The sequence below is a fragment of the Capra hircus genome, chromosome 28 (assembly GCF_001704415.2).
Source record: "Capra hircus breed San Clemente chromosome 28, ASM170441v1, whole genome shotgun sequence".
Taxonomy (NCBI): domain Eukaryota; kingdom Metazoa; phylum Chordata; class Mammalia; order Artiodactyla; family Bovidae; genus Capra; species Capra hircus.
The window spans coordinates 17,080,511-17,094,234 of NC_030835.1; the positions used below are offsets into that span (position 1 = coordinate 17,080,511).

The window sequence follows — 13,724 nt, forward strand, 5'->3', positions numbered from 1 at the left end:
ACTTCTAAAAAAAAAACGAGGATATTTTTATGAAATGGAGATAGGCAGAAATTTGTTAGATAGCATACAGAAAGCAATAACCATAAGGGGAAAATTGAGAAATTAGATTCCATGAAGGTTTAAAACTTCTGATTATTGATATAGAAATTATAAGCCACAGACTAATAGAATGTACTTTTAGTACATATTTGATTGTATTTGTTATCGGTTACCCAGTAACAAATCCAAACCTTAATGGCTTAAGACAATTATTATTTCTTGTCTCTCATGCTTTCTGTGAATAAGAAATTGGGGAGCAATTTGCCTACATGATTTTGGCTCAGTCTTTTCCATTAAGTTGCAGTAAGGTGTTGGCTAGGACCTTAGTCATCTAGCTTGACCAAGGGTTTAAGATTCATTTCTAATGTAGCTCACTCAAATGGTTGATAAGATAGTACTGTTACTGAGATGCCTCACATCCTCTCTCTGTAGGCTCTCCAAATGCCTGCTTCTTGACTGTTCTGTTCTGATGACAGCTGGCTTCCCTCCAGCAGAGCAAGGTGCCTTTTATGCATTAGCATCAGAAGTCATACATTATCACTTGAACTGTATTCTCTTAGTTACACAGGCCAGCTCTAATTCAATGTGGGAAGAGACTAGATCTACATAAGGACATGGATACCAGAAGGCAAGAAACATTGGGGTCATTTTGGAGACACTGAAAAGAGTCTCATATCTAGAACATACTATGATCAGTAATGGACTTCCCTGGTGGCTCAGACAGTTAAGCGTCTGTCTACAATGTGGGAGACCCGGGTTCAGTCCCTGGATCAGGAAGATCCCCTGGAGAAGGAAATGGCAATCCACTCCAGTACTGTTGCCTGGAAAATCCCATGGACAAAGGAGCCTGGTAGGCTACATGTAGTCCATGGGGTTGCAAAGAGTCGGACACAACTGAGCGACTTCACTTCATGATCAGTAATAAAAAGACAACCCAATTAAAAATGGGCAGAAGACTTGAACAGATACTTCCTAAAGAACGATATATTACTTGCCGATAAATGGAGTGCATAAAGTGCATAAAATATTTAGTCATCAGAGAAATGCTCAATAAAACCATGGTGAGAGAACCACTAAAATGGCTAAATTAAAGAAAGTGGCAACATAAATGTTGACAAAGATGTGTTGCAACTGGAACTCATACTCAACTTTACTTGCGAGTAAAATAGCAAGTAAAAAAGTTACAACTTGTAGGAAAGTCAAAATAGCCAAAATCTGAAACATGCCTAAGTGTTTAATCAATAAAGGAATGAATAAGTTTTTATATTACTGTATGCATTAGTATTAGATGCACAATATAATTAATACACAAAACAAATTGCATAAATTATTTATTTTTATTTTGTTGAGTTATTATACTACTCTGCAATCAAAATTAATGAGTTGCTGGTTAATAAGAGTGTGGATGAATCTCCCCAGCACTATGCTGAGCCATAGAAGCTGCACACTGAAGCATATATGTTGATTTGTAGGCAGTTCTAGAATAGGCAAAACTAATCCATGGTTCAAAAATATGGTGGGAATTAACTATAAAGGGGCATAAAGGAAACATCAGGGGTGGTGGAAATGTCCTACAACCCAAATATAGTATGTACCTGGGTTAGTCAGATATGTATTTATAGAACTCATTGAATTATATATTGGATTTGTGCATTTCACCATAAGTGGATTTTACTCAAAACTGTAACAGATATTGAACTCTACATTTGTTTTTTGCAGAGATAATTAACAACTGTGAAACTGTCTTTCTTTTATTCTAAGCCTGAGCAAATGAATAAATGTATTGGCAGATAATGGGAATCAGTTTTCTCCCCTTTGGAGAAGGGAGTAACATGTATAAAGGGCAAGACTAAATTGTACTCTGTGACATTAGAATAGAGTTAGAGATATTGTGAATTCATAGTTTATAATAGACAAATAGATATGATTGTAATCATGAGGAAATACCAGCCTAATTCAGATTGAGGAATATTTTGCAATATAATTCACCTGTACTTTTTAAATTGTTCAAGGTCAAAAACTAAAGAAACCAAATATAGTCATGAATCTGGAAGGGAATATACATGCTAGGGCTGAATGACTACTAAGAGGAAAACCTCAACAGATCCTAAACTTTCACCTCTGGCTGGTGTTTAGCTTCCATGAAAGCAAGAAGTCAAAGGTAGAATGGTAAACAATGGCTAAGCCTTGAAAGAATGCCCACCACAGAGCCAATATGCAAGCATCTAGAGAGTTTGTCTTTCCCACCCTTTGGATCCAGGAACTTAAGGAAATCTCTGTCAGATCATCAGCTGGTAATGAAACAGAGACTTGAATGACTATGCTTGACAAAGTGTTTACGAAAGAATTTAGAAAAATTATTAAAGAAATGACTACAACCCACACCAGCACCAACAACAAACCCTGAGGAGGTGGGAGAACCCTATTTCCAGAATTACCACATTATAATAAATAAAATGTTCAATTTTCAGTGAGAAATTATGCTTGAAAAGAAAGTATGACTCAGGAAAAGAAAGGAATAGGAACTATCATTGAGAAAGCTCAGATATTGAACCTACTATAAACAGACTTTAAATCAACTGTCCTAAGTATCCTCAAAGAGCTAAAGGAAAGTACACTAATGAACTTAAGGGAAACAAGAAGAATGAGGTATGAAGTAATAGCAATAAAGAGATACAAATTGTAAAAAAAAATAAAAATAAAAAAGGTATCAAATAGAAATTCTGGAACTAAACATTTCCTATAGCTGAAAGGAAAATTTTAGTGAAGGGGTTCAACAGCAAATTTGAATACACAGGAAAAATCTTCAGTGAACATGAAGGTAGGTCAATTAATACTATCCAGTCTGAAAAAACAGAAAAAAAAAAAAAAAAGAGAAGAGAAATGAACAGAGCTTAAGAGACTATGTGACACTACCAAGTATACCAACATATGTATAATAGGAATTTCAAAGGGCAAGGAAAGAAGGAAAGGGGCAGAAAGAATATTTGAAGATATAATGGCTGAAAACGTTCCAAATTCAATGAAATAAATGAATCTACACATCCAGGAAGCTGAATAACTCCCAGTAGGAAAAAATCAGAGACCCATACTGAGACACATAATTACTGTCAAAAGCTGAAGTTTCGGAATCTTGAAAACAGCAAGAAAGAAGCAACTTACAACATACAAGGCTTCCCTGGTGGCTCAGACGGTAAAGCGTCTGCCTGCAATGTGGGAGACCTGGGTTCGATTCCTGGGTTGGGAAGATCCCCTGGAGAAGGAAATGGCAATCCACTCCAGCACTCTTGTCTGGAAAGTCCCATGGACGGAGGAGCCTGATAGGCTACAGTCCATGGGGTCACGAAGAGTCGGACATGGCTAAACGACTTAGCTTCACTTACAACATACAACCTATACACAATAAGATTTAACAACCAGTTTCTCTTCAGATACTATGAAGGCCAGAGGGCTGACATATTTAGAGTACTGAAAGAAAAAGTTGTCAACCAAGAATTCTATACCTACAAAATTATTCTTCAAAAATGAAGGAAATAGATACTAAACCATTCCCAGATTAAGAAAAACTGAGGGAGTTTGTTGGTAGTAGCTCTACTCTACCCCCAAATGCTAAAATGAATAAGGCTGAAATGAAAGGACACTAGATAATAACTTGAAGCTATATTAAGAAATAACTAGCAAAGATAACAACATAGGTAAATTAAAAAGGCAGTATTTTATTTGTAGTTTATAACTCCTGTTTATCCCTCTGTGATTTATTTATTTATTTGTTTGTTTTTATTTTCAAAATCTTTAATTCTTACATGTGTTCCCAAACATGAACCCCCTTCCCACCTCCCTCCCCATAACATCTCTGTGGGTCATCCCCATGCACCAGCCCCAAGCATGCTGTATCCTGCGTCAGACATAGACTGGCGATTCAATTCTTACATGATAGTATACATGTTAGAATGCCATTCTCCCAAATCATCCCACCCTCTCCCTCTCCCTCTGAGTCCAAAAGTCCGTTATACACAGCTGTGTCTTTTTTCCTGTCTTGCATACAGGGTCGTCATTGCCATCTTTCTAAATTCCATATATATGTGTTAGTATACTGTATTGGTGTTTTTCTTTCTGGCTTACTTCACTCTGTATAATCGGCTCCAGTTTCATCCATCTCATCAGAACTGATTCAAATGAATTCTTTTTAACGGCTAAGTAATACTCCATTGTGTATATGTACCACAGCTTTCTTATCCATTCATCTGCTGATGGACATCTAGGTTGTTTCCATGTCCTGGCTATTATAAACAGTGCTGCGATGAACAATGGGGTACATGTGTCTCTTCCCCTCTGTGATTTAAAAGACAAATGCATAAGATAGTAATTTAAAAATCTATGTTAATGGGCACACTGTATAAAAATGTAATTTGTGAAAATACTATAAAGGAAAATGGAATGTTACAAGAGCAGAATATTTTTAAATACTGTTCAAGTTAAGTTGGTATTTATTCAAACTAGATTGCTGTAAATTTAAGATGTTAACTGTAATCCACAGAGTGGCCACTAAGAAAATAACTAGGTATGGTTCCATTTACACGAAATATCCAGAAAAAGTAAATCCATAAAGACAGAAAGTACATTAGTGGTTTCCAGGGACTAGAGGCAGGAGCAGTGGAATGTGACTAAATGGATACAGGGTTTCCAAATGGGGTGATGAGAACATTCTGGAACCAAGTAGTGGTGGTGGTTATATAATGTTTTTATTGTACTTAATACCACCAAATTGTACATTTTTAAATGGTTAACATGGTAAATTTTATGATAAGTACATTTTACCACAGGTTTAAAAAATGATGAAAAAAAATAAGCAGCATGGTACTGGCATAAAAATAGACACATAGGTGGAGTGAAATGAGGAATCCAGAAATAAACTCACATATATATGGTCAGTTTGTTTTCAACAAGAGTACCAGATGGTACAAGAATAATCATTTCAATAAATGGTATGGGCTCAACTAGATATCACATACAAAAGAATGAATTTAGTCCCTACCTCTCATTAATACAAAGTTAACTCAAAATAGATTAGTGACCTAAATATAAAAGTTAAAACTACAGAACTATTAGAGAAACAGGTAAATCTTCATGATCTTGGATTTTGTGATGAAGTCTTAGATACGACATTAAAAGCACAAGCAATAAGAGAAAAAAAATAGACAAGTTGAGCTTCATCAATATTTAAAATTTCTGTGCACCAAAGAACATAATCAAGAGAGTGAAAGGCAATGAGCAGAATGAAAGAATTTATTTGCAAACCCTATATCAGATACGTGTTTAGTATATAGAATATATAGAGAACCTTACAACTCAACAACAGAAAACAAATAATTCAAAAAAATGGGCAAAGGATTTGAATAGATATTTCTCCAAAGAAGATAATACAAATGGGTAACAGACACGTGAAAAGATGCTCAACATCTTTAGACACTAGGGAAATGTAAATCAAACCACAATAAGATACAAGTTTGCACTCACTAAGATGGATATAATTTTAAAAATAAAAAAACTCAGAATGTGGAGAAATTGGAACCATTTTACATTGCTGGTAGTAATGCAAAATGGTATAGCTGCTGTGAAAAACAGTTTGGCCATTCTGCAAAAACGTAAACATAAATGTGTGATATGACTCAGCAGTTCCATTCCCAGATGTATACCCAAGAGAACTGAAAGCAGATACTCAAACAAATAGTTGTGCATGAATGTACATAGTAGCACTATTCACAACAGCCAAAAGCTGGAAACAAATATCCTTTAATGGATGAATGGATAAACAATTTATGGTATATGTACAATAGAATATTTTTTGGCAATAAAAAGGAATGAAATACTGATTGCTGCTACAACACAGATGGACCATCAAAAACCATGATCTGCGAAAGAAACCAAATTCAAAAAGCCCACACATTTTATGGTTAAATGGTTAGAATGCTGAATTTTATGTCATATGAATTTTACCGTAATGGAAAATAATAATAAACCTCCAAAGGGAAAAACAAAGATGGGCAAAGAAAGCTCTTTTGGATTAATGGAGATTAAAAAAGACATGACAACTAAAGGCCATTTATGTTTGTGGACTACATCCTGGACTAGAGGGAAAGTTCAGTTCAGTTCAGTTGTGTCTGACTCTTTGCAACCCCATAGACTGCAACATGCCAGGCCTCCCTGTCCATCACCAACTCCCGGAGTCTACTCAGAAACTCAGTCCATTGAGTCAGTGATGCCATCCAACCATCTCATCCTCTGTCATACCCTTCTGCCTTCAGTCTTTCCCAGCATCAGGGTCTTTTCAAATGAGTCTGTTCTTTGCATCAGGTGGCCAAAGTATTGGAGTTTCAGCTTCAATATCAGTCCTTCCGGTGAATATTCAGGACTGATTTCCTTTAGGATGGACTGGTTGGATCTCCTTGCAGTCCAAGGGACTCTTCAAGCATCTTCTCCAACACCACAGTTCAAAAGCATCAATTCTTCAGCACCCAGCTTTCTTTATAGTCCAGCTCTCACATCTATACATGACTACTGGAAAAACCGCAGCTTTGACCTTTTGTTGGCAAAGTAATGTCTCTGCTTTTTAACATGCTGTCTAGGTTGGTAATAAGGTTTCTTCCAAGGAGTAAGCATCTTTTAATTTCATGGCTGCAGCCACCATCTGCAGTGATTTTGGAGGCCCAAAAAATAAAGTCAGCCACTGTTCCCACTGTTTCCCCATCTATTTGCCATGAAGTGATGGGATCAGATGCTGTGATCTTAGTTTTCTGAATGTTGAGCTTTAAGCCAACTTTTTCACTCCTCTTTCACTTTTGCCAAGAGGCTCTTTAGCTCTTCTTCGCTTTCTGCCATAAGGGTGGTGTCATCTGCATATTTGAGGTTATTGATATTTCTCCCAGCAATCTTGATTCCAGCTTGTGCTTCATCCAGGCCAGTGTTTCTCATGATGTACTCTGCATATAAGTTGAATAAGTGGGGTGACAAAATACAGCCTTGACGTACTCCTTTTCCTATTTGAAACCAGTCTGTTGTCCCATGTCCAGTTCTAACTGTTGCTTCCTGACCTGCATACAGATTTCTCAGAAGGCAGGTCAGGTGGTCTGGTATTTCCATCTCTTGAAGAATTTTCCACAGTGTGTGATGATCCACACAGTCAGAGGCTTTGGCCTAGTCAATAAAGCAGAAATAGGTGTTTTTTGGGAACGCTCTTGCTTTTTCAATGATCCAGCAGATGTTGACAATTTTATGTTTAGTTTCTCTGCATTTTCTAAAACCAGCTTGAACATCTGGAAGTTCACTGTTAACCTGTTGTTAAAGCCTGGCTTGGAGAATTTTGACATTACTAGCGTGTGAGATGAGTGCAATTGTGTGGTAGTTTGAGCATTCTGTGGCGTTGTCTTTCTTTGGGATTGGAATGAAAACTGACCTTTTCCAGTCCTGTGGCCACTGCTGGGTTTTCCAAATTTGCTGGCATATTGAGTGCAGCACTTTCATAGCATCATCTTTTAGGATTTGGAATACCTCAACTGGAATTCCATCACCTCCACTAACTTTGTTCATAGTGATGCTTCCTAAGGTCCACTTGACTTCACATTCCAGGATGTCTGGCTCTAGGTGAGTGATCACACTATTGTGATTATCTGGGTCGTGAAGATCTTTTTTGTATAGTTCTGTGTATTCTTGCCACCTCTCCTTAATATCTTCTGCTTCTGTTAAGTCCATAGAGGGAAAGTATTATAGCTAAAAAGTAAATTACTGAGATAGTTCGCTAAATTTGATAATAGACTGTAGATTACAAGTAATAATATGTATCAGTGTTAAATATCCTGATTTTATCAAATTTTATCAAATTTTTTACTATATTATATGAGAGAATGTCTTTTTTCATAGGAAATATTTATTGAAGTATTGAAGTCTAAAGGGGCATGTCACCAAGTTTTGATATAATATAAAAGAAGATATGTAAAATGATAAAGCAAATAAAGAGATATGTAAACTGTTGGTGAATCTGAATAAAAAACATGGGAATTCCTTATACAGTTCTCTCCACTTTTCTGAGTTTGAAATTACATCAAAATTAAAAGTTATAAACTTAAGGTTTGTCTTTTTATTTTCTGAGCAGCAGCAAGGTCCAGATGATTCGTAGAAAAATAATATTGGATATGCTTTTTTGGCCAGGTTTCCTCCTTTCAGTTTGTCCTTAGATTTTTGTCTGTTTCTCAACTTCTAGATCCCAATACACTATTTATTTTCTTTTATTATAGCAGTCTCTCTGTAAGATCATTACATAATTAATATGGGTTACTCAGCTTCTATTCAAATTTATTCTAGCAAGTAAGATTGTATGCCTTTGACAGCCTGTTCTCATTTTGTATATTTTTTTCTTGTTCACATGCTTTTCCTTTGCAGTATCTTGGATAATGTTCAAAAATGTACAATTTTCTTTTGAGAAATTAAAATATTAACTTCCCAGTGAACAACTTTGCTTCTCTTTTCATCCAGTAGCCTTTTTTTGTCTGAAATTGGTGTTTAATCTGTTGGTAGAAGATCAAGTGTGGCATGCGGTCTAACCTTAATTGGACTGTGGGCTCATTTTTGCTTTTGGCTCAAGCAAGTAATCTCTAAATGCTGTTAGGCCAGACCAGGCTTTCTGCCCATCACAAATGAATCAGAGAAGCCCTTTCCTAAGTAGAAACTGCTGTCAAAACCTCTTACTGCTTCGTTGGAATTCAGCTGTGGATTTTTGCCTTTTCCATCGTTGCTGTTTCATATTGTAACCAAATATCCAGGAGAGGCTATTTTGAGTGGGTTTACTAAGAACATCATGATGATTCATTCGGTCCTCGTGTCTTCCATTGGTTAACCAGCTTTCTTTCCTTTGTGTGTATGATGGGATCTTCACTAGACAGAGGTAACCTATTGGATGGCTGTGTATCTGGATGATGGTGTGGTGGTGCTTGTTGGTTTAGTTTCCATGATGCTCCTCCCAAGGTTATGCTTGCAGTGCTGCTGCTTACTTTGTGCTTGCATGATATTATTACTTTGACTGCGCTTTGTTCGGTTTGGGTTTTTAAAACCTCCTCTCCCTTTTTTGGTACCTAGAATAATTCCTGAAATTTCTTTGGTTGGTCCAAAATGAGTCAAACTTATAAAAATGAGTTTCAAGTCTAACTCTTTCATGGATCCTTTTCAGTTTTTGAAAGTATCATCAATGTCACCTCTTAAGTTTCTGGTCTGGTAGGAAATCAGGAAAAAAAAAGGGTAGGTTTCCCTTAAACACCCAGGAATAGACTGCTTCCCAGATAGACCATTTCTGAACCTGAGAATTAACTCTGTTTGTGAGCTTATAGATTAAAGAAAATAAATATATACTTAGAATTAAAACTAAGTTATAGGAGAGTTTCTTCAAGTAGCTAAAATTTAGGAGCCTCCACCAAAGTAACAGTAAATATAACTAAATTATATCATGCCTAAAGCTTAATGTGTATGTCTGATTTGACATATTTCAGAGATGCTATTTAATCTGTAAACTGTTCTACATTTCAAAAACTAAGATTCTTGGGGTTCATAAGGTAAAAGTTAAAATTAATATTTCAGAAGTTAATTTTCTGAACATTTGGGTGGGTGTTGACAATAGTTGCTAACTTCTTCATTTCTGATCACTAGTTCTAATCACTAGTTGTTTTTCTTGGGTATTTAGAACTGATTTTTTTTTTCTTCTCTACCTTATATACCTCTATAGAAAAAGGTGGATTGTTTTTCAAACTCAGAAACAAATTCAGACCTGAAGTGGGCCTCTTAAGTGGCAGGAGTTCATAAAACTGAAAACTTTTCATTGCTCACATTAAGCCATGTTGGAGCAAATAGACAAAATCATCTTTTGCTTATAATTTTAATAATCTTAAAAACTGTAAAGGATCCATTAATTTGGAATGGCTATCAGAGAAATGCTTATGATAAATAGCATAAAACTGTCAGATAAATGGTCGTTCATCTCTAACTATTTATATTCTCATTCTGTTATATCTTCTTTTTATCTTTTGGTTGGACCCATACATTCAATAGAAAATTGCCCAGGAACGAGAAAAATTTGCTGATGAAGGCAGTATATTTTACACCCTTGGAGAATGTGGACTCATATCCTTTTCAGACTACATTTTCCTTACGACTGTTCTTTCAAGTAAGTATGAACTTTATATTCACTTACAGGTAGCATACAGGATTGTAAAAAGAGTTAAGTTGATTGGAGGAGGAAACAAAACATGTTTGCAAAGTTAATGAATGATAAGTTACATCAAATTTCAGTTGTTTTGGATTCTCTATAACTTGTATATAGAACCACCTGAAAAAGAGGAAGGAAATAAAGTATCCAGGTAAAGTTAGAAGAAAACAAAAAAGCACCTGTGAAGTTACCTTATAACTGTTTGAAGCTCAGGATAATTTATACATTGCCTGCTCCTTTAGCCCTCATTAATGTTTAGGCTGCTACTGCTGCTAAGTCGCTTCAGGCTTCAGTCGTGTCCGACTCTGTGTGACCCCAGAGACGGCAGCCCACCAGGCTCCTCCGTCCCTGGGATTCTCCAGGCAAGAACACTGGAGTGGGTTGCCATTTCCTTCTCCAATTAATGTTTATACTTCCTCAGTAAAACACATATTAATCTATTATTTCCTTTACTAAAGATGATTGGCTTGGTTGTTCTAATTGTGTTGAATATTCATTTTTGAACCTTGGAAGATAACTTCTTAAGACACAAAACTCAGCTTTTACTCCTTTAGAGCACTGATGAATTTCTGATTATTCTAGGCTAAACAGTTTTGTTGATTAGTATGCTACTGTAAGTGTTCTTAGCATTATTTCCCTTTAGTATGACTTTGTTTTAACCATTCAGAAAAAAGAGTGTATGTCTCTAGCTCTCTGTGTGCATCGATTGAAATCTACCTAGCTTGACCAAAGAGATCTGATACTTGAAAGAAGTGATTCTCAATTTTTTCCCCATGGAGGACAGAACCAAATAAAAATAAGCACCTCTTCCTACTCTTCTCCAGAGTAGGCATCTATAAAGATAAAACTGTAAACAGTTTTCCAAACTTATGGTTTCCAGTGGGGAAGGGATGAGGAGGGATAAATTGGGAGATTGGGATTGACATATATACTACTGTATATAAGCGTGTTAGTCGCTCAATCATGTCCGACTCTTTGCGACCCATGGACTATAGCCCGCCAGGCTCCTCTATCCATGGAATTCTCCAAGCAAGGATACTGGGGTGGTTTTCCATTTCCTCCTCCAACTGTATATAAAATAGATAATTAATAAGGACCTACTGTATAGCACAGGGAACTCTTCTCAATACTCTATAATGACCTACATGGGAAAAAATATCTAGAAAAGAGTGAATATATGTGTAACTGATTTACTTCACTGTATAGCAGAAACTAACACAACATTGTATATCAACTGTACTCCATAAAAAATTTTTTAAACTATAAACAATTTTCACTAAATGATATACACAGTTCCTGCCATAGCTGTGACCACTGTTACTCTTTTTTCCTCTAATTGACAGAAAAAAATGGAGAAATATAGACTGATATGCTTTACCACAGCTGTCCCTGACTACCAAAGTAATTGAATAAATTTGTAGTGGACCAGTGCTCTAGCAGAATAGATATATATTAACTAGTTATGAAGACCCAAAATAGTAAACTGAAAGCACATTTATGATCTTATATTTTGTATTATTAATATTATTTGGATGCATTTTCGAAACAGACTTCAGTTCAAATCCTGGCCCCACCACTTCTTACCTATGATTAAGTGTCAGGAAGACCACAGAGCAGAATCTTCAGTTTTTGCTGAAGATAGAAGCTGCACATTGTGTAGCTCCCTAAATTCAGATTTTTTTTAAAAAGTCACATTGACTTGTGAGTACTGGGAATCCCTCTAAGTAGCTCTACAGGTCTAGGTACCTTTACTTCTTGGTGCTCAGCTCCTGGCTTAACCTTGGTATGTGATTTACAAAAAATGCTTACTGTTGCAATCTCATATACTTTCTGTATTTGTCAGGATGAGAAAATATGATAAGGATATGATTTTTAAGATTTTCTCTTTTCACTAGTTTTAAGCATTTTGATTACTATATGCTTTTAGTATTTCTCTTCCCTCATTGCAGGCAGATTCTTTACCATCCGAGCCACCAGGGAAGCCCCATATTTCTCAGCCTTAGCACTGCTGATGTTTTAGGCAGGGTAACTGATTTTTGTGAGGGCTGTCCTTTCCATTATAAGATGTTTAGCAGCGTTCTTGGCCTCTGCACATTAGATGCCAGTCATGCACACTTTCCCTCACCCAGTTGTTGCAAACAAAAATATCTTTGTCAAATGTCCCCAGAGGAGTAGGAATGGGGAGGAATAATCCCTGGTTGAGAACCACTGATGTAGTTTTTACAGGGTTGTTTGGTTTTCGTTTCATTGTGTATCTCTGTATAGTGTTCTTGTGTTTCTTGTCTTGGGATTCTTTGAGTTTTGGGGTCTGTGGGTTTATAGTTTTCATAAAATGTGGAAAAATTTCAGCTCTTATTTCACCAGATACTTTTCTTTGAGGACTTCAATTGCACCTACATTTTCCTTATATCAACTGTGCAATGTTTGTAGTTTACTATCTTCATTTTACAGATGAGGAAATTGAGGCACACAAAACAATTAAAAACTTGCAATAAATGCTGGAGAGGGTATGGAGAAAAGGGAACCCTCCTACACTGTTGGTGGGAATGCAAACTAGTACAGCCACTATGGAGAACAGTGTGGAGTCCTTTAAAAACTGGAAATAGAACTGCCATATGACCCAGCAATCCCACTGCTGGGCATACACACCAAGGAAACCAGAACTGAAAGAGACACATGTACCCCAATGTTCATCGCAGCACTGTTTATAATATCCAGGACATGGAAGCAACCTAGATGTCCATCAGCAGACGAATGGATAAGAGAGCTGTGGTACATATACACAATGGAATATTACTCAGCCATTAAAAAGAATACATTTGAATCCGTTCTAATGAGGTGTATGAAACTGGAGCCTACTATACAGAATGAAGTAAGCCAGAAAGAAAAACACCAATACAGTATCAGTTCAGTTCAGGTCAGTCGCTCAGTCGTGTCCGACTCTTTGCGACCCCATGAATCGCAGCACGCCAGGCCTCCCTATCCATCACCAACTCCCGTAGTTCGCTCCAGCCATCTCATCCTCTGTTGTCCCCTTCTCCTCCCGCCCCCAATCCCTCCCAGCATCAGAGTCTTTTCCGCTGAGTCAACTCTTCGCATGAGGTGGCCAAAGTACAGTATACTAACACATATATATGGAATTTAGAAAGATGGTAATGATAACCCTGTATGCGAGACAGCAAAAGAGACACAGATGTATAGAACAGTCTTTAAGACTCTGTGGGAGAGGGAGAAGGTGGGATGATTTGGGAGAATGGCATTGAAACATGTATAATATCATATGTGAAACAAATCGCCAGTCCAGGTTCGATGCATGATGCAGGATGCTTGGGGCTGGTGCACTGGGATGACCCAGAGGGATGGGATGAGGAGGGAGGTGGGAGAGGGGTTCAGGATGGGGAACACGTATACACATGTGGCGGATTCATGTCAATGT

At 36.9% G+C, this 13,724-nt stretch overlaps 1 protein-coding gene across 4 annotated transcripts in view; it reads left to right on the plus strand.

Annotated features, from left to right (window-relative positions):
* Positions 1 to 13,724, plus strand: part of MICU1 (mitochondrial calcium uptake 1) — a 226,954-nt gene that overhangs the window by 86,796 nt on the left and 126,434 nt on the right. For 2 of the 4 annotated variants that reach the window (XM_005699177.3, XM_013975661.2), the window contains 2 exons: positions 8,972 to 8,977; positions 10,132 to 10,246. In XM_005699177.3, the coding sequence (XP_005699234.1) occupies positions 8,972 to 8,977; positions 10,132 to 10,246 (121 nt within the window). The remainder of the gene's footprint in view (positions 1 to 8,971; positions 8,978 to 10,131; positions 10,247 to 13,724) is intronic. The other 2 variants (XM_013975660.2, XM_005699178.3) reach the window with 1 other exon arrangement.